The following is an 18,418-nucleotide window of genomic DNA, read 5'->3' on the forward strand; positions in this document are numbered from 1 at the left end:
TCCGGGAAAACAATTCCTACCTCAAACTGATCCCTGCTCACATTCCTTCTATGAAATGCCCCATGCTTTGGGCAGTGCTTCCCATGCCATGACCTACCTCTGTGGGTGGGCTGTGGCCACGGCTTGGGCCTGAGGTGGTGCCTACCCATCTCTGCTCCTCTCCTGAGTCATGCTCCCAGCTGTCTTTGGGGGTGGGGGTGGCTACCAGTCTGCTTGAGTCCACGAAGGAGCAAAGGCTCTGAGGCCAGATGGAGACCATGTGCAGTGCTGGACCCCAAATGGGCCAAAAAACTTACTATATCACTCATATTGCTTCCTGCTACAAAGCTAGTGATAGTCCCTGGTGAGTGCTCAGATCCGGCCCTACTGTCTCCACCATGGCTGGGAACAACCGCCAACTTCTCCAAGCCTGGGTCCATCTAAAGACAAGGCCTGGGAGGGGCTGAAGGTTTGAAGAGCAGGCCAGAGGGCCTCTCAAGTTCATATAGCCTGAGCAGGCCAGATCAACGGTTTCCCAAGGTTAGTGGTCACGGTGCAGGCAGGGCCCCTTTTGTCCCACACTGGGGTACCTTTTCTTCTTAAGCTGCCACCTCCTCCAGACAGCTTCCCAAAGTTAGCCTCCCTGACCTCTGACCAGCTGCAACAATTTTATTCCTTTCACAGAGATTAGGGCCAAATATGACTCTGACTCTGTTCCCAGATGTCCAGGGCTATGTAAGGGAGGGGAGACGGGAATGGGTTAAAAAAGGGATTCATTTCTGTTGGGCTCCCCTTAAGCCCTGGGTGAGCGAGTAAAGGCTCGTGGTCTTGATGGGGATGATCTGGCACCGGCCCACACACGTGCCCCTGGCCAGCCGGCACAGCTGAAAAGGGCCTGAGGATGTGGCATCGGCCACTGGAGGAGTCCGGACGGATGTCCAAGGACAACAATGCTCTTCCTCTTGGGCTGATTCGAAACCCCTTCCATTAGCCCCCTCTTGCCAGCACTTGCTGGCAATGCCAGAACTCGTCTGAGGGGCAGAAGGAATCAGACGAGAACCACAAAACCCAGCAGACCCAGCGGGCCGTGGTGCCGGGGAGAGGCAAACAGGGCACTGACATGCGGCAGGCACCATATCTGCAAGGGCGTCAACCCTTAAGAACAAAGTGCAGTGCACTAAACTGAGGGCAGCTGCAAGGACGATGGGGGAACGGCCCCCGTGGGACAGAGCCATCCCCCCGGCGGGCTGGAGCTCTTAGCAGCTGCCAGGAGTTGATTGTTAAATTTTCAGGGTTTTTGCAAGCCAGGTGAGGTTGCCCGGTGGGAATATTTATACCATGGAAAGGGGCAAACAGTACAGACCAGGGTTCTGTCTCCCAGAAAGCTAAACAGGCACCTGCTTGCTGTGCACAGGGAAGGAGTCAGTCTCCCTCCCCTGAGTGGGGGTGAGCTCACACACCCATCCACATTCCCTTTTGTTGAGGATGGGTGCGGGGACATGGTCATGGTCAGGGCCTGCACCAGGCAGGAAGTGAAGTAGATGGTTGGCTCTAACCACTGAACCACCTGCCTCCAGCCCCCTTCCAGAAGGGGAGTGCAGCAGCCTGTTTGGCCTGGTTTTCCAGGCCAGAGTGGGAGGGCGGCAGGAAGTAGAGGTACTTTCCAGAGAGCTGGGGTCTGAATGAGCCTATTGAGGGGCTGGGCCCTGCTGTTTCCTGTGGGGCTGGGCAGGGCAGCGCTCACACAAGCTGCCTTGTGCTGCTGGAAGTGCACAGGCCAGGCAGCCCCTCTCACCCCAAAATAGGCCTCTGAGGTCCTGCTGGCCAGGGGTTTGGAAACTCTGACAGTGCCACTCTCCCCATCTCCTGGTCTCCTTCTGCTGCCCCTTATCGTCTCTGATGGGCCACAGTTGCAAGAACCCAGAATTCTGTCCAGGGAGATAGTTGGAGAGGGGCTGTGAATGAAGAGGCAGTGCAAGATAAAGAAGTGAGTTAGGAGTCAATCCCAGAGGGCTTCCTTGGGGAGGTGTGGAGGAGAGAAGGAGAGGAATGGGTGGTTTCAAAGGGCAGCAAGGCCAAGCGAGAGACTAGCAGCAGGGATGTACAGGCTCTGGGACAGTTAAGACAGAGGAGTCGAGAGAAAAGTAGCAAAGGCCAGCCTCTGTGGCTTTGACTGGGACCCCAGGGCAGTGGGGGTGGGAGGGAAGTCATCAGCGCTGCTTGGAGACTTGCCCTTGACTCTCCTGGGTCAAGAAGACCCATGATTCATCAAACACCAGTTCAGGCCTGTAGCAGCTGTGTGGGCTGACCTTTGGGCCAGGAGAAGGGGCCCAGTCGACCTCACTTTCCCAGTCCTTCCTCCTATCTGTGGGGATTCTTCCCTTTCTGGTTTGGGGATCTGCTCTCAGATAGGGGTATGCAGAGGGTTAACAGTGTGAGCTGCCTGGGTGGTGCCAAGCCTTCAGCATGGTTGGGGGCCAGGGTGCCCCAAGGGACCTGGGGGATAAGTGGGAGGGGCAGGAAGAATGCTACACATCTGGGTTTCTCTACCTGAAAGACGGTAGGTAGGTGGGTGTCCAGGACTATGTAGATGTCTACTTGTGTGTGTGCTCCAGTGTGTGGGTGGCTGGGGGTGTGTCTGGGGTTTGCATAAGGCTGTGTGTTTGTGCATGTGTGCGCGTGTGGGCCAGGAGCTGCCAGGACAGAGCAGCGATTGTGCCCAGGCCTGTCCTGCCCCTCGGCGCCGCCCGCCGTGACTTGGCTGGGCCTGGCTCCATGAAAGAAACCGTGTGCTCCTGCAGGGTTCCCACCCCACAGCCCGGCCCCCGTCCATCCAGCCCAGAGGTTTGCCGAAGGTGGAGCATCCCACAACTTCCCACAACTTCCCACCCTTCCTGACCACGGACAGGGAGCTTCTGTCTGGGCCAGGGCAGAGTGGCTCCATCCCTCTTCCTGAGATGAGGGTTGGGGACACAGAAAGAGCGTGTCTTTCCCCCCAAGCCCCTTCTCAGATGGAGAACTGAAGTGTGGGCCAATGTCCCCCAGCAAGCCACCCTCTGGCAGGGTGCAGGTCCTGCAAGCATCTCCGGACTCCCCAAGGGCACTCCTAGAGTGTTTCTGAATGGGGACCTGAGTCCTGCCTCTGGGGACTCGAAGCAGGAGGCTTACTTCCCTCATGATGCTCTACCCTCACCTGTCAGTGTGCTCAAGGACAAGGGGTCACTGTGTGGGGAGTGTCTCTGCCTATCAGACTCCCACCGTGCTCTCCCAGGCTGGCCAGGGGCTGGGCCTCAAGCATAGACCCTTTGTCCAGGCACTGGGGGTGGGGGTTGCCACAGACCTTGACCCTTTTGAGTCTTGAAAACCCCTGGTGTTAGCCAGACTGTTTCTCCCTTCTTCTGTCCCTAATCTCCTTTGTCTCAGTCTTGGCCACTTAGCCACCTCATTGTCTCTGCCTCTCCCTGTCTTTCTTTGCCTTTGGCTCTCTTTTTCCCCTGCCCCATCCTTTCTGTAACTGGGAACACCACCCTTGCCCCAGTTTAGACAGCTAGGCCTAGGGCCTCTTGCCTCCCCAGCCCTGGGCACCCCAGTCCTTGGGTGATGGATTCCACAGTATCAAAATTCTCCACTATTTTAGCATGCAGTAAGGTGCTTGGTTTTCCCCCTCCAGACAGACGAACGGAGGCTCCAGGGGAGAAGCAACTTGAAAGAGAAGCAGAAAGCCTGCAGTTCTTGGCCCAGCCACCTGTCTGAGCCCCGCCCATGCAGGCACCCCCTACCCCACCCGACTCCCAGGCAATCAGCCCCTGTGTGCCCTGCTCGCAGCACATTCCTGGTTGCCTGGGGGCAGCCAGGCAGCCCTACAGCCAACATGCGTCATGGGCAGCCTCAGCAGCATTCCTGGGTGTCTGCTCCCGCCTGACTTTATAAGGGAGGAAGTTTGGTAGTCAGAGCTGCTGGGCAGGATGGCCAGTGGGGCGTGCCCAGGGCCTGGGGGCGAAAGTGGGCAGTGGGAGACCTGGACATGCATATGTTGGGGAGGTGGACCCAGTGGTACTGAGATGGAGCAGGAGGTGAGAGATGGATGGGGACAGAAGGGGGACCCAGAGTCATTCATTCATTCATTCATTCATTCATTCATTCTCAAATTCAGTAACGCAGCCATGGAAAAGAAGAACTAATCTGGGGGAGACAAAAAGCACAAGAAAGATTTTAAATCCTTCTCCACAAAAACTGAATTCAGGGGACCAGACAGAGGCCTAAAGAAGGAGATGAAGGAGGAGAAACCAAGAGACACACAGAAAGCTGGGTGTTGGAGCAAGTCTGCGGCTGTAGACAGGAGTCAGGAGAGTGTGTATGGCGGGAGGGCACCGCCAGCCAGCTGGGGAGGGGAAGAGGTCCTGCTCTCCGGTGAAGCCAGACTGCTGCACTATAGCTCCTTGGGGGTTGGCGCCAGGTGTGCAGATCCCGTTCCAGATCCACATCCTAGGCAGGCAAGGGTGAGGCTGGGAGAGTCCTTCTGAGAAGTCGGAGGGGGCTGTGGGGGTGAGCCCTAAGAGGGCCAAGGCAGGGATGAAGGGCTCTCTGTTTCCCCTGTGGGTGTATATGTGGGTGGCCTGGTGTGAGAGCGGGGATGGGCCAGGTGCCCTGCCCCAGCAGCTGGGCCCTCCCTGAGGTCATTCAGGTGCTCCAGGCCAGAAGCCCTCCCCTTATGCCTCCAAGGGGTGTGTTTTATCTTGACCAGCTTTCTGTCCCCAAGCCAGGGCACTTCTAAGGAGGCTGGGACGGGTGGGAACTTATTGAGAACCAGAGCTACAGACCCCAGGGCCAGACCCCTGCACTGCCCCCTCCCCTCCCATGTCAGAGCTGGGAAAGCAGTGCCGTGTGCTGATACTCAGTCCCAGAGAGCACCCAAGGCCCGTGTGTGGCCACAATGGGAGGCACATGGCCATGAACGTGACTAAGCCACAGGTCAGTGCCACGTATCACAGCTTATGGAGGGGAGTGTGGGACAGGTGAGGATGTGGTGCAGTGGGTCTGGTCTGGTTCTAGATACTGGACATGACCATTCCAGGCCATGCCTGACACTGTGCTGATACTCAGTGTTAGCCCCCGCCTCACTATGTCCCAAGTCTCAGCCCTTTCAGCTGAGCTATAGCCTTCCCCCAAGCCTGTCACCTCTGAAAGTAACAAGGGGCAAGGTTACAGGGAAAGACTTCAGATCAGACCAAAGGGACAACGTAACCTGCTCATGGTGGTGACAATGGGGTCACAAGAGCCAAGCCCAGACACTTACTACCTGCCAGGGCTAGCTGCCTGGGAGATGGGCGCACCCTGCAGACTCACAACCTCACTGCTCTGCCTCTCCTGCCTCCCTGCCTCCAGCCTGGGAGTCCATACCCCAAGGCCATCCCAGAGCCCCGCTGATCACCTGCTCCTCTCTTACCCTACAGGCCACGCCCACAGGAACAACAGTAATTTATTTCAAAGTCACTCAGAGCTTAAACAAGTAGCTGTTCCTCTTGGCGGATGGTAGCTTCCCAGCAGAATGCGAGACGCCAGGCTCTGTGTGCTCACGGCAAACGGCCTCCTCATCTCAACACTATGGAGACCTCAGCCGGGGTCAACGTGGGCTTGTTCCTCTACATTCCAAGAACTCTTGAGCCACAGGACTCACTGTCAGGGTACTTGACCTTCTGTTTGGTTGCAAGGTCAAGGAGGCCAAGGCAGGACCAGTTTCCTCAGCTATTGGCTGAATCCTGACCCGGGTCACTGGCCTCAGCAACTCGTCCTCTAACCAAGAGGCCACCCAGGCCGACGGACCTACATGTATGGGGAAACATTTCCAATTTAGGGAGCTTTTCCAGAAGGTGAGGACCCTAGGGACTGGTGGATAGGTCCATAGACACTGACAGGGGCAGGGCTGGTACCCTGGGCTCCCAGCCACGTGTCCCAACCCCGGGGCCGTGTGTGGCACAGAAGAAGCAGGAGGGAAAATGAGAGGTTTGCTGGAAGTGGTATCTCACAGTCCACCCAGGCTGGCGGGCTGGGTGGGGAGGAAGCAGGACCTCAATGGCGTCTTTGTAGGAAGCCCCATTGCTCCCCTCGCCTGAGGCATAGAGGGTGGGGCTGCTGTGGTGTGGAGCAATTCTCAGAGGCTTTTCCTTGCCTTATAATTTTCCTCCGTGTGTAGGGAGATGCTGGATTTCCAGACCCTCTTCCACATCTCCTTTCCCCAGCTTTCCTGGCCCTGGGGGTAGGGTTAGGGGCCGTCCTCTTAGAGGGCCCAGGCTGAGGTAGGGGGTCTGGCAGGGAAGAGACAGAGCAAGAGACCTTCCTCACCTGGCATTTGGGCCTGCTTGGCAGCTCCTTCCCCCCACAGGGTCTCTGTGAGGAAGCTCTCATTTTACCGGTGAGGAAACTGAGGCTCAAAGAGGGTGCTATCTGTGCTAATGCATCAGGAGGAGCAGCGGCAGAGCTGGATGTGAGCCCCTGTGCTCAAGGCTCTAGAGCGGGGTGTTGTGGTATCTGGGAGCGGTGTGTGCACACAGAAGCAGTGGGGGGTTATTGTTGCGTGTGAATCGGAAGTGGGGCAGCAGGAGGAGGGTGTGAGAGCTGGCCCCTTGCCTGGGGAAGACACATTTTTTCCCTTCCTGTCTTCAGGGTCTCCTGGGGTTGGGGGGAGTGAAAAAGGAGGGGAGAGCATCTGCTTTCCATGGCTGGTTTGGCAGCCGGCCTCTTCTGGTGTGGCTGGACACGGGTCCGGGTCTGGGGCTGGCTGGATCAGGGAGGGATCTTCCTGGCTGGCTAAGGATGGCATGTTCCAAAAGCCAGTGATAAGTGCTGGCCTTGCCTACTGGGGTCTTAGAGATCAGGGAAGAGGGTGGAGAGGCAAGGGGCGTGGGCAAGAAGCCTGGCCCCAGGGCTGTGGAGCCACCCCCTCTCTTGGGCTGAATCCAGAGCCAGGAAGCATGTGGAAGCCTGTTGCTCATCTCTGAGTTCCCCTTCAGCTCTGGGATGAGAAACCGTTAAAGGGTAGGGCCCTTGGGGAGGTGCCCTGGGGCTTCCCCGAGCCTGGCAGACTGGGCTTGGAGACAGTGAGTGTGTGAGCTGGGAAGGGGGGTTAGTGGAGGCGATGACTGTTGGTCTGGACACAGGCCTGGACCAATTTGGCCCAGCTTGTGCTCAAGAGTGTGTGCCTTGAAGAAACCACTGCTCTTTCAGCCTCAGTTCCTTTATCTGACATATAGGGAAGAGAGGTGGGATGATCCCCAGATAGAAGTCCTGTGTCCAGGAGACTAGGGGGAGCAGGGGCTTGGGATGGGGACTCCCCCCCATGCCTCCTAGCCACAGGCAGCTATGCTCTCTTTGCTTCAGTCTTCCTGTCTGTGCAACCTGGATGGGGAGACCAATAGAAACTTGGCTTGCCCAGCCCAGCTCAGCAGGAAGTGGCTGATAGAGAGATGTGGTCACCACAGTGGGTTCAGTGGGGTCACTTCTGGCCTCAGAGGCCAGACCAGAAGGTCCTGAGAACAGGACCGAGAGCCCCTATCCCATCCAGGGCATCTGCCATCCAGGAGGCCTATAACACATGTGCTGATGGAGGAAACATCAGCATGTAAGGGAAGATAAGGATCGAATGGAGGTGTCGCTTGGCCCATATGACAGATTTTCTATCATGCCAAGGTGACAATAGACAGGTAGAGTAGCAAGCTTCCGGCATGGGCGGATGCTTGCAAGGGGGTGTGGCCTGGTAGGGTGGACCAGGAAACCTCAGAGTCCTTGCTACTGGTCTCAGTGTTAACAAGGTCCCCTCCAAGATCCCTGGCCTGAGAAGTCTCCCCATGGGCAGTCCTAACTCCTCTTGGAATAGGTTCCAGCTGGTCACTCCACACTAGCCAGGCCTCGGACCCTTCCAGACTGTCAGCACGGCTAAGCCCTTGTGCTCTATCTAGCCCGCCTCCTCTCCCCTGGCTCAGACAGGAGTTCTTGGTTGTGGTACCCACATTTCTGTCTCCAGCCCCAACTCTCCAGGACTCTGCACCTGCCTGCCAATGTTCTGGAGACATCTGTACCAGACACACCCATAGGGACCTACAGACCCGAGCCCACCCATCTCCAGCCAGACTCAGTGTCATCTGTCCCCAAACCTGCCTGCCTTCCAGAGAAGGCCTCACCACCCACCCACAGCTGGGTAGAAATCTGAAAGTCTTTCGGGACATTCTCCCTCCTCCTTCCCCCCGTTCCAACCATCTTGCCCCTAAATTCTCTTTCAAATTCGTCTCCCCCTCTTGCTCTTCTGTGCCATCCCACAAGGCAGATGGTCACCATCCCGTGTCTGGCTCAGTGGATTTCCTGCCTCGGGTTGCTAATAGCAGCCACAGTTAACTCAAACCGAAAGTCACTCTGTCATCTTCCCTTGTCTGGAAGCCTTAGATGGCTCCTCACGGCCCCTCTATCAAGCCCCAACCCTAACATGGCACAGAAGGTGCTGGGTGACCCTGCCCCAGCCCTATCAAGTTCTCCTGTTCACCTCCCTCGAACACCCCACACGCCAGGCTCCCTAGACCTTGGGGGGCTGTTTTCCATCCACAAATGACAGATCCCCATTCCCAGCCTTCGCTTTGGCTGGGCCTCCCGCCTGGCCAGCTTGTCTCTCCTCCCTGCCTGTGGAATGCCCCCTTCTCCTTCGGATATGACAGGAAGTCTTCCCCCACCTTCCCCCACACCCCCAAGTTCCCTCTCTGCAGACACTGAGCTGCGGCTTGGGGAACTGTGCTGCTGTGGCCTCTCTGTTCACATCGCCTGTCTCAGGAACAAGACAGGCGCTGTTTGGTGAAGAGAGATGGGAATGGGGAGGAGGGGCCCAACGGGGAGAGAGGGGCAGCTGCGTTCTCTCTCTTTCTCTCTGTCTCTCCTTTGAGCCAGCCGCAGGGGCTGCGTCCCAGCTCTTCCCCCACCTTGTCTCACCTCCTGGTCTCTCTTCAGCCTCTTCCCCCTCTGGGGCTCCAGGGCCCAGGCAGGGGGCTGGACACAATGGCTGGGGTGAGGCAGGGGACTGGCCCAGCCAGGGAGTGCTTTTCTGGGCCTGTGGTGACAGAGTCTGGGGCTTGTTTTTAGAGAAAATAGCATCCGAGCCCCTATTTATAGCTGGAGGCCATGGCCACAGACAGGAGGTGGCTGGGGCTGAGGCTGTGCAGGCTCGCTCGGGCGGGGGCTGGGGGAGGGGCCATTCCTAGGCCCCCTGCTCCCCCCCCCCCAGCCTCTGAGGAAGTACCCGTGGGATCCTGACATCCCCTATGACAGGATGTAGCCTGTGCTTTGGAGTGGGGGGAGATGACTTGTTGAGGGGATGGAAAATTTCTCTCAGGATTGGTCCCTGGGGCCCAGAGCCCCTTGTGGGAATGGGTGGAGGTGAGGGTGTGTTCTGTCTACTGGGAAGACAGGAAAGGACCTGTTGGGGGTTGTGGGATGCAGAGGCAGCACTCTGGGTTGCCACGAGATGGGGACCAGGTAAAGGAAAGGGAACAGAGCAGGGTCAGAGACAGAGAGACAGCCACGGGGAAAAGATAAGAGGGATGGGGGAAGAGAGGCCTGTAGCTTGGCTGACACGTGAGGGGAGGGGGATAGAGAAGCCAGGAGAGACTTCAAGTGGAAGCCTCTGGCATAGTCTTCATGGTGCTCTGGGCAGAGTGGTCAGGGTCTGAGCTGGGTCCAGTGAGGAAGGGTGGGAACTAAGCATCTCTGTGACCTTCACCCCAGGAGGCCAGGCCTTGCCCACTCCTATCTCAGCAGGGCCCAGGGCCTGGAGACCCTCAGTTTTGGGGTGGCAGGCCCAGACCTGTTGGAGGCAAAGGAATACTGTGCGGGTGTGGTGGACACAGATGGGCTTTCACCAGGATCCCTGAAAGCCTGTCCTGGCAAGGGAGTGACAGGGCTATTGGGGACAGGTCTGGGCCCTGGAATGTTAGGGGGCCTGGAGGTGCTACTGGTGGAGGCCACGGCCTGGGCTCACACCTGCCTCCAGCCAGCCTCCATAGGGACCCCTCCTTCAGTGGTGCCGTTGGAGGCTGTGGCGAGGCTGTTGCCCGAGGCATGTGTCATGGAGACACAGCCACAATGAGTGACTCAGACGGTTAAAAAAAGGAGCAGCTTGGAGCGGTGACTCAATTGGCTCTGGAGGGGTTGGGTGGGTCTGGCTGGTACAAAATGGGGTGGTCTGGTTTATTTTTGGTAGGGTGGGGCTGGGGCAAGGGGGTGGGAGATGGGAACCGGGGGTGGAGGGGCCGCTGCTCTCACTTCAGGAGAGCCCCGGGGCTTCATGCCGACTTGCCAAAGTGGTTTCTAGGTGCCAGGGAGCTCAGGCAGGCTAGGCCGCCTTTCGGCCCCGCTTCCAGGCCCAGCCCATCTTGCTATATGGCCCCCAGACAAGCAGCTGGTTGTCTCTGGACAGGAGCAGACTCCCTGTCCTATTCTCAAAAGACCTGAGCTCAGAATTCTACAGCTGACCTTAGGGACTGACTATTCAACCCAGAGGTCCAGAGAGGGAGAGTCTGCTCAAGGCCACACAGTAGGGCCAGGTATCCCTAGGGCTGTGGTTGCACAGCTGGCTCAGGTCCCTACAACATCTCTCATGCCTCAGAGATGTCAACAGTTGGATGGACAGGCCATCATCCGAGTCCCTGCCCTTGGAGGGGCTCAGCTGGGCTTCAGATGGGTGGCCGGAAGCACATGGGCACCAGATGTGGAGAGACAGAGCCGGGGGCGGGCGACTGGATTCTCTTAGTGCATCCGGGGAGCTGGCTGAGCTGCACCCAGCGGTCTGTTGAGAAGAGTCTATGGGGTGAAGGCAGAGGATGCCCACACACTGGGATCTTAACCTGGGGGCCCAGACCCTGCCCAGCCTCTCATCTAGGGGTACCTCCTCTCTGCCTGCCAACCGGCTGGCACAGTCTGCAGCCAGTTTCTGAGACTCACTCTCTCTCACCTCCACCAGCTCTGCGCTCACACATACATGGACTCGGGCATCACCAACACCCCCAGTGGTCTAAGCAGCTCAGGGCAGAGAGGGTCCCTCACTCCCTCGGTCTGGATTCTGTTCCTCGTGATGTAGTTACTGTGCTTACGGAGGAGTGAGATAGCTTCCCGGGAGCTCTGGGAGCCATTTCACGTCACCGGGCCCTGCCTTCTACCTTGACCTTCAAAGGGGCCCCGGGCGTGGGCAGCGCAAATTTGGGTGTCTAGGCTCCCCATCCTACAAAACTTCCCTGGGCCTGCTCATTCTTCTTCATTCCCACCCATCTGCTCTCAAGGTCTGAGTCTCCTTTGTTTACTCTTTCAATACAAACTGTGTTGCCTCGGGGTCCATGATCTCTGGCTTTGGGATGGGGCTGGGAAGGGCTGTCCTGCTTCTCATCACAGTGGGAGAGGTGTGTGGGCCTCTGCCCACTGAGTCGCCTCCCCCTTTCTGGGGGGTCCTGGGCTGGCTGAGAGTTCCCTTGAGAACCCACCTCCCCTCTTCCGCACAGACCTGCTCGCAGGGCCACCTCATCCAATCCCCCACCTTGGAACCTTTCTGAAAGATCCCCCTTATTGCTAGGCCTGTCCTTCTCTAGAAGAAAATGGTAATAGCAGAAATGCAGCAATCTCAGAAGCAGGTACCTAATTTACCCTGGCAAAGGGCTTGAGTTAAGACGCATAGGGGATAGGAATCATTTATCCCCATTTTGGAGAGAAGACTGAGGCTCAGAAAGGCCAAATCACTTCCCAAGATCATGCATCAAGTGGTAGGGCTGGGGTCTGATCCTTGGCTCTCTAATACCATGTTCCTTACCACCGTGTGCCTTCCTGCCTGCCTCCCCTTGGCCCTGTAGAGCTTCCCGGAGCTGAGGACTCAGAGGAAGGAGCGGTGGGGCCTGAGTCAGGACTAAAGGGCGGGAGAGGGCTCACTTTAGCTGCTCCAAGGCACCCAAAAAGGGTGATTTGTTCCTTCCCTGACCATGGTGGGAAGTATATATGTGTGTCCGGGCCTGAGGCCGGGCTGGCCAGCCTCCAACTGCAGGAGAAGCTGGGCGGGCCCCAGCTGCTATGCACAGGGAAGGGGCAGGGAGGGGCTGGAGTCGTGGGAATCAGCATCCTGGGCCCACTGATATTTATAGCTGCTCCCTCCTGAAATGCGGGTGGGGGAGGGCTGCTCTTAGGTGGGAAAGGAAGTTGGTCTCCTCTCTCCAGCCCCCAGCATCTCCCTAGGGAGCAGGCTGGCCCAGGCCCGAGGCCCTGCTTCAGCCTTAGAGCTGGGGGCTGTGAATCCTGAGCTGGAGGCTGCCCTCAGGACCGCTGGGGCTGGACATTCTCCTTGCCAGGCCTGGAGCCAGGCTGCGGAGTATCGCTGTAGGGGTGTGTGCATGTGCACGCATGTGTGTACGTGTAGTTACTGGGCATCATGCTGATGGGGGTCAGGAAGCAGGGGGCAGAAAGGCCTGTAACCCCACGGAGAAGGAGGACAGGGCCACAGGAAGGGGAAGCCCAGGCTGTGGGCCTCAGCAATCAACGGTTGGGAAAGGTCCACAGAGGTGGAGGTGCTGGAGCTAGACCTTGAAGGATGAGGAGGAAAAGAGAAGACCAGTTCCAGGGAACGGCTTAACAAAGGTGGAGGGGTGCCAAGGATTATGGATTATTACCTGATGGCCGAGTTCAGCAGCTACTCTTTGGGACACAAGGATGATACTGAATGTTGAGGCTAATATATTGGAGGAGGGGGTAGGGGGAAGGGCCCAGCAGGTGTCCTTGGCCTGCAGGATGCTCAGGAATCTCCTATTTCCAGGAGCAGCAAGAACGGGATGCTGGGCCAGGAGAGGCCAGTTCCCCAGGCGTGGCTGGGAGGAAGCTGGGATTGTATTCAGGCCTCTAGACCTTGGTCCACCTGGGAATGGACATCTTTCAGGGGCCCTCGGTATCAGTCTTGATAGGGATTCTTTGAAAGCCAAGAAGTTCTTCCTTGTATCTGACCTGAGGCTCCCTTGCTCTCAGTATGTTTCAACTCAAAGCAATTCCTTGGTTTTCAAGTCTTTCTTTTACTTTCTTTCTTCCTTTTTTAAAAGCCACAGAACCCTTTACCAAAACCACATCCTACACAAAACCCAAATCTATAAACATGTTCATGGAGCTGCTATGCTTGAATTGGGGTGGGGCTGGCTTCCCACATTCTCGGGCTCAGCCACCTCTGGATGTAAAGCCTGGAACACCTTGGGCACAGTCTGAAAACCCCTGATTGATTCAGTGATCAATATGCCTTCCTGTGGGCTCAGTCCTGTGGAGCAAGATGGTGGAGACCCCTGGCCTGCCTGCACGAAGCTGCTGGTCCTGTGTGCAAGGCCACCACCCAAACCAGGATACAAGGACAGAGGGCAGGGAGGCTCAACCCCCACCCTGCTTAGACTTGGTATGTGATTCTGAGAAAGTAGCCGCCCCTCTCTGGGCCCCAGTTTCCTTATGAGCCATGGGGGACTGGTCTGGGGAGGGGAGCCATGTAGTAAGGTTTGGGAAGGGGAGGGCAGCCTCGCTGACCCATCATGACTGCTAAGCCACAAGGGAGACACACACTGAAATGGATTCACACAAGCAGTAGCCGGAGGCCTGGCGCAAGCACATTGGAGCTGGCGGGGCGGGAGTGGCTGGGTGTGGACAGGAGCTCGGCGGGAGGAAGAAATGGTCAATGGGACAGGAACTGTTCAGAGCCTGGGGAACCGTACCTTGCTGGCAGCCCTCAGTGCCACTGCCCTACATCTGAGACGAACGTGGCTTCATTTGTTCCTGCCACCCTCCAGGGGGATAGGGGACTTTCTTGAAGAGGATCTGCTTCTGCTGTGACGAAGTAGTGAGGGTCTGGAGAGGTGGGGTATAGGGACACAGGAGCTGTCTCTCCCCTGAAGACCTGTCTCTCTCCCTAGTTGGGGGGGGGTGGGCCCACTGGTGGGTGACTACCTTTCTGGCCTGATCTGTGCTATTGTTGAGGTGAGTGGCAACAATGGCCTGTGTGGCCAGAGAGTGGCCTGAGGCCAGTCCCTGCATTTCTGTGAGCCTCAGTTTCCTCATCTATAAAACGGGAATGTTTCTTGACCTGCAGGGCTGCTGTGAGGCTGCGGCACAACATGGTTAGTGGTCCCCGTGGGATGTCCCCCCAATTATAAGATAGCTCCACCCTCTCCCTTGTTTGGAATGAAGCCGAGAGAGCTAGGAGCTCCTACCCCAGGGAGAATCCAAGTACAAAGCTGTTCACACACACTCAGTTCATTCCAAATCACTCACATACATTGAGTAATAATGATAATACAGTACTTTTGAAATGGGACATATGCTGGGGCAGGGAGGATGCTGGGGGCAAGCGGGGAGGGGACTGGGCTCAGGACTCGGGGAGAGGCTATGAAGGAGCAGAGGGACCAGCAGGGGAGTGGGGTTGCTCCTGGCACTGGATAGGAGCTGCAGCACCCCCTGCCCCCACCCTGTCCTTCCCTCCTCAGCCCAGGCGCCGCCCGGGTCTGTGAGTGAGCCAGCTGAGGACGGAGCTGTGTATACTCACGTGTACGCCCACATCTGTGTGCTCCAGTGAACGTGGACGTCAGGGCTATTTCTCCCTTGCCCTCCCCTGCCTGCCCCCTCCCGGGCAGCACGCCCAGTTCCCAGAAGCAGCCTATACACGCTTCCTCTGAAAGCCCCGCACACAGCCGGCTCCCCTCCAGTGGTCGCTGCCAGCCACCGGGCCCACCTGGCGGTCCTCACCGAAGTCCCCAGGCAGGCAGCGCTGACAGACCCTTCTTGTCCTGCCCCGGAGGGCAGGCGAATGTGGGGTGGGGGTGGATCCGCTATACTTGGTTCTTGAACAGCTTTCCAGAGTCTGGGTGGGCTGGAGCAAGGGCCTGGCCTCTGCCCTGTCTCAGAGGCCCCAGGGCAGTGAGCACGCCACACACACATGCTCCTGTGTCTCAGAGGCTGTATCTAGCACCACTGGGCTCCCGGAGGATCCCTAGAGGCCAAAGAATCTACCCCGATTAAATTCCTTGCTCTTGAAGTCCCCGTGACCTGTTCTCTAAGATGCCCCTGTCAGTTCAGAGTCCTCACCCGGGGAATGCAGAACCTTCCTTACCAGGAACCCCTGCTCCACCCCTAGTCTGATTTCCCCCTTCTGTCTTTCAAAGTCAGCCGTGCCAGGCCAGGTAAGAGGTATGGGGGCCACTGGCCCAGCAGGCTCTGTGCTCACTCTGACCTCTCAGTTTTACTCATGCTATTCCCCTGACTGGAACACCACCTCCACATCAGTTCAACCCCCATCTCCCGCACTGCTTGTCCCTCTGCTGAAGGCCTCTAATAGGGCTCAGAAGGAGCTAGACACTGCATGTATCATCCACACTGTGTCAGAGTGGCTCTAGCCTAAGGTCCCACACAGGTGGGGAGCTCCCTCAGAGCAGGGCTGGGGGCTCTTCCCGGGCTGCTGGGACCCTCTGTGGGACCTGGAACCCTTTGCTCCCTTCCTGGGTCTCAGTTTCCCAGTCTGTATCATTGGAACTTTAGCCCAGATGGTCTCCAAGGGTGCTTGACTCCCAGGCCTCATGGCCTAGATGCTCTGGAATGCTGATGAATGCAGGGGAAACATCCCAAGGCGCCTCACTCTGATACCTGAGACCTTGAGGGCCTTTGGGGTCAGGGGTGTCCGGTAGGGATGGGTGTGATGCCTTCCTCAGGTAGGGGGGCTGATCCTACTGCAGAGACCAGGAGAGGGAGGTAAGACAGGCATGCTGACAGAGATGGGTTGTTGAAAGGGAACACTGCCTGGGAGGGAGGAGAAGATACCAGCTTTCCTGCCCCCACCCCATTTCCAAATTCTTCCTAAAGGTAGGGATTGGGTTGTCATTATAAAACCCCACTGGTGCCATGCAGTGCTTCTGTCCTAAAATCTTCATTGGTTCCCCATTCCCAACAGGGCACAGGCTGTGGGCTGTTTTCTGCCATTTAAGGATTCTGTGCCCCAGCCCAATGGCTCTTTCTGGCTTGTGCTCAAAACATGCCTTCTCACTGGGCTTCTGGTCTTCCTATCTCAACATGCACTGCTCATATCCACCTCAGTGCCTTTGCTCAGGCCAAGCTCCTGCCTAGAATACTGACCCCCTTCCCATCCTCCGAGGCTTGGCTCAAGGATCACTCTCAGCCCTGCTCCAGCTTGCCTGTGAATTTCTCTCTCCATGCTCTCCATCTGGATCTTTGCAGACATGATACGATCTGCTGTTTGAGCTTTAATTTGCTTTCCTGTCTCTTGAATGAGTTCAAGTTCAGCCTATCCATTTCCATGTACTCCTCATTGATCAGCACAATGCTTGTACATTTTTGTTTCTGACAAGGTATTTGAGAATGGCTCTCAGTTGAAGCCCAAGAGATGCGGGTGTTGGAATCTCTTGGCTGGAGTCTGCAGGTTGGGTAAAGAGTCTTCTCCAGTCACCTTGGATGGCCCCTTCCCACCTCTCAAGAGTCCCCACCCATCATCCAGGCCCTAAGACTTTGAAGGAAGGGGTCCCTGGGAACAGAAGCAAGGATCTAGCTCTGACTCACCCTAGTGGGGGGTCCTCCCCTGACTCATTTCCCCTCTGGGTACCTCGTGATGCTGTCCATTAGCACTGGCTTCCTCATCTGAAGGGGAGCAGGGTGTGGCCTGGGCCCCTGGAAGGAAGACGGAGGCCCTTCTTTTGCTCAGAGTTGCTTTTGGGAATGGTCCCAAAAGATGTAGGCTGAAGCACTGATTGATTCATACATGGGTAGTAATGACTGATAGGCCCCGAGGCCACAGTTCTTACGGCATAACTAGACCATGCCTTACCCCAGGGAGAGTGCTGTGATGGCAGACCTCTGGCATCTAACAGAAAGGAGATGCATCCTAGTGCCTCTCAGAAGGTGAACTGCCACTCAGTCTCTGCTGGGGTCAAGCACCAGTGCCCGGGACAGGGAAATGTGGCGGGGGTGCTCAGGGCTGTCTGAAGGACAAGCATCCTTGGGTGCAGGATATATGAGGGGCTCCAGGAGGCTGAGGAGTGGTGGTCTTGTCTGTCACTAACCAGGCCTTCTGAGTGAGGAGAGCGGGGAGAGGAGACGGGAGCAAGAGAGGAGGACAGAAGGAAGGCAGGGGTGAAGAGGCTGTGCAGTCCCACGCACCTGGGGATGAGGAGGAGGCCAGGGTGGCTGGAGGAGACCAGAGGAAGCTGCTAAGGGAGAGGCTGAGGTATATGTGGGGCCCCATGGAGGGTGGGGCAGGGTGGCTCCCTCCCCATTTCTCGCCTTGCAGGACGCCCCATTCCTGGCCTGGGCTTCTGTGGCTGGAGTACTGGCCTCTTGCTGTTACATTGGTGTCCTCCGGGCACCAGTGCCGTCACCAAAAGCTTGCTGGGCTCAGGGAGCCCAGACAGCATTGGGCGGCCCCATTGGGAATAGCGGACTATGGGGCACAGAGGCCACACCCTAGGCTGTCCACCCAGGCCAGCCTCAGCCAGCGTCCACAGAAGCTTCAAGATGGAGAGCTACCGCGGGGGATCTTGCTTCTACCCCAGACTGGAACTCCCAGAGAGCCCAGCCTGAAATAGCAGAAGCTTGCCTCCCAGTGCGGGCCACTTCGGTGGCCCGCTTGTCCCATTTTTCTACCTTCGGAGCCGCCCACAGCTCTGGCCAGTCTGGGTTTCGGGGGACTCAGGCCCCTTACTCACCTGAGGATGAAGGTCTGGCCAACATGGCCAGGGTCAAAGCCAGGGCCAAGGCAGGAGCTGGAGGCGGGGGCTGCTGGCGGGAGCTCATCGCGGCCGGCTGTGCCGCAGGATTTGCGAGGAGCCGGGTAGGGTGGCAGAGTCGGGAGCCTGGGCAGCGGCGCGGGCTGAGAGAGGGCTGCTGCACCCGCGGGCTGGGGCTTCGCGCAGCCCGCCCGCCGCCTACTTAACTCCGGGGGCGGGGCGGGCGCAGACCCGCGCTCCGGTTTCAGGCCGGGGCTCCCCCCATTGGCCCCCCTCACCCCCAACTTTCTTAAAGGGCCCGTGCTGGGCTGCTCCTCCCCTCGCAGGGGTGAGAGGACCCTTACAGCCTGGTTAGACCGGCTCCACCCTGGAGTTTTGAAACAAAGTTTCAGAGAAGCCTAGACCCAAGGGCTCCCTGAGCTCTGACCCAAGGCAGCGGGAGACCCCATCTGGGAGGAGACCTGAACTAGGCTAGCCCCTTCACTTGTCTCTCTCTTGCCCTTGCAGGGATTGGGGGGTGTGTGTGTGTGTGTGTGTGTGTGTGTGTGTGTGTGTGTGTGTGTGTGTGTGTGTGTGTGTATACACACCCTAGGCTTAGGGAGAAAGGCGCCTACCACTACACAGACTGGTAGACAGGTTTTGGGCTGCTTTCTCTGAGACCGCCTCGTGACTCCATT

The 18,418-nt window shown here is 57.6% G+C and overlaps 1 protein-coding gene across 1 annotated transcript in view; it reads right to left on the bottom strand.

Annotated features, from left to right (window-relative positions):
* Positions 1-17,880, bottom strand: part of CSPG4 (chondroitin sulfate proteoglycan 4) — a 34,037-nt gene extending 16,157 nt beyond the window's left edge. The window contains exon 1 of the mRNA XM_029951416.1: positions 17,721-17,880. Within this exon, the coding sequence (XP_029807276.1) occupies positions 17,721-17,808 (88 nt within the window). The 5' untranslated portion in view covers positions 17,809-17,880. The remainder of the gene's footprint in view (positions 1-17,720) is intronic.
* Positions 17,881-18,418: the final 538 nt, after the last annotated feature.

This window comes from Suricata suricatta, chromosome 9, assembly GCF_006229205.1.
Source record: "Suricata suricatta isolate VVHF042 chromosome 9, meerkat_22Aug2017_6uvM2_HiC, whole genome shotgun sequence".
Classification (NCBI taxonomy): Eukaryota; Metazoa; Chordata; class Mammalia; order Carnivora; family Herpestidae; genus Suricata; species Suricata suricatta.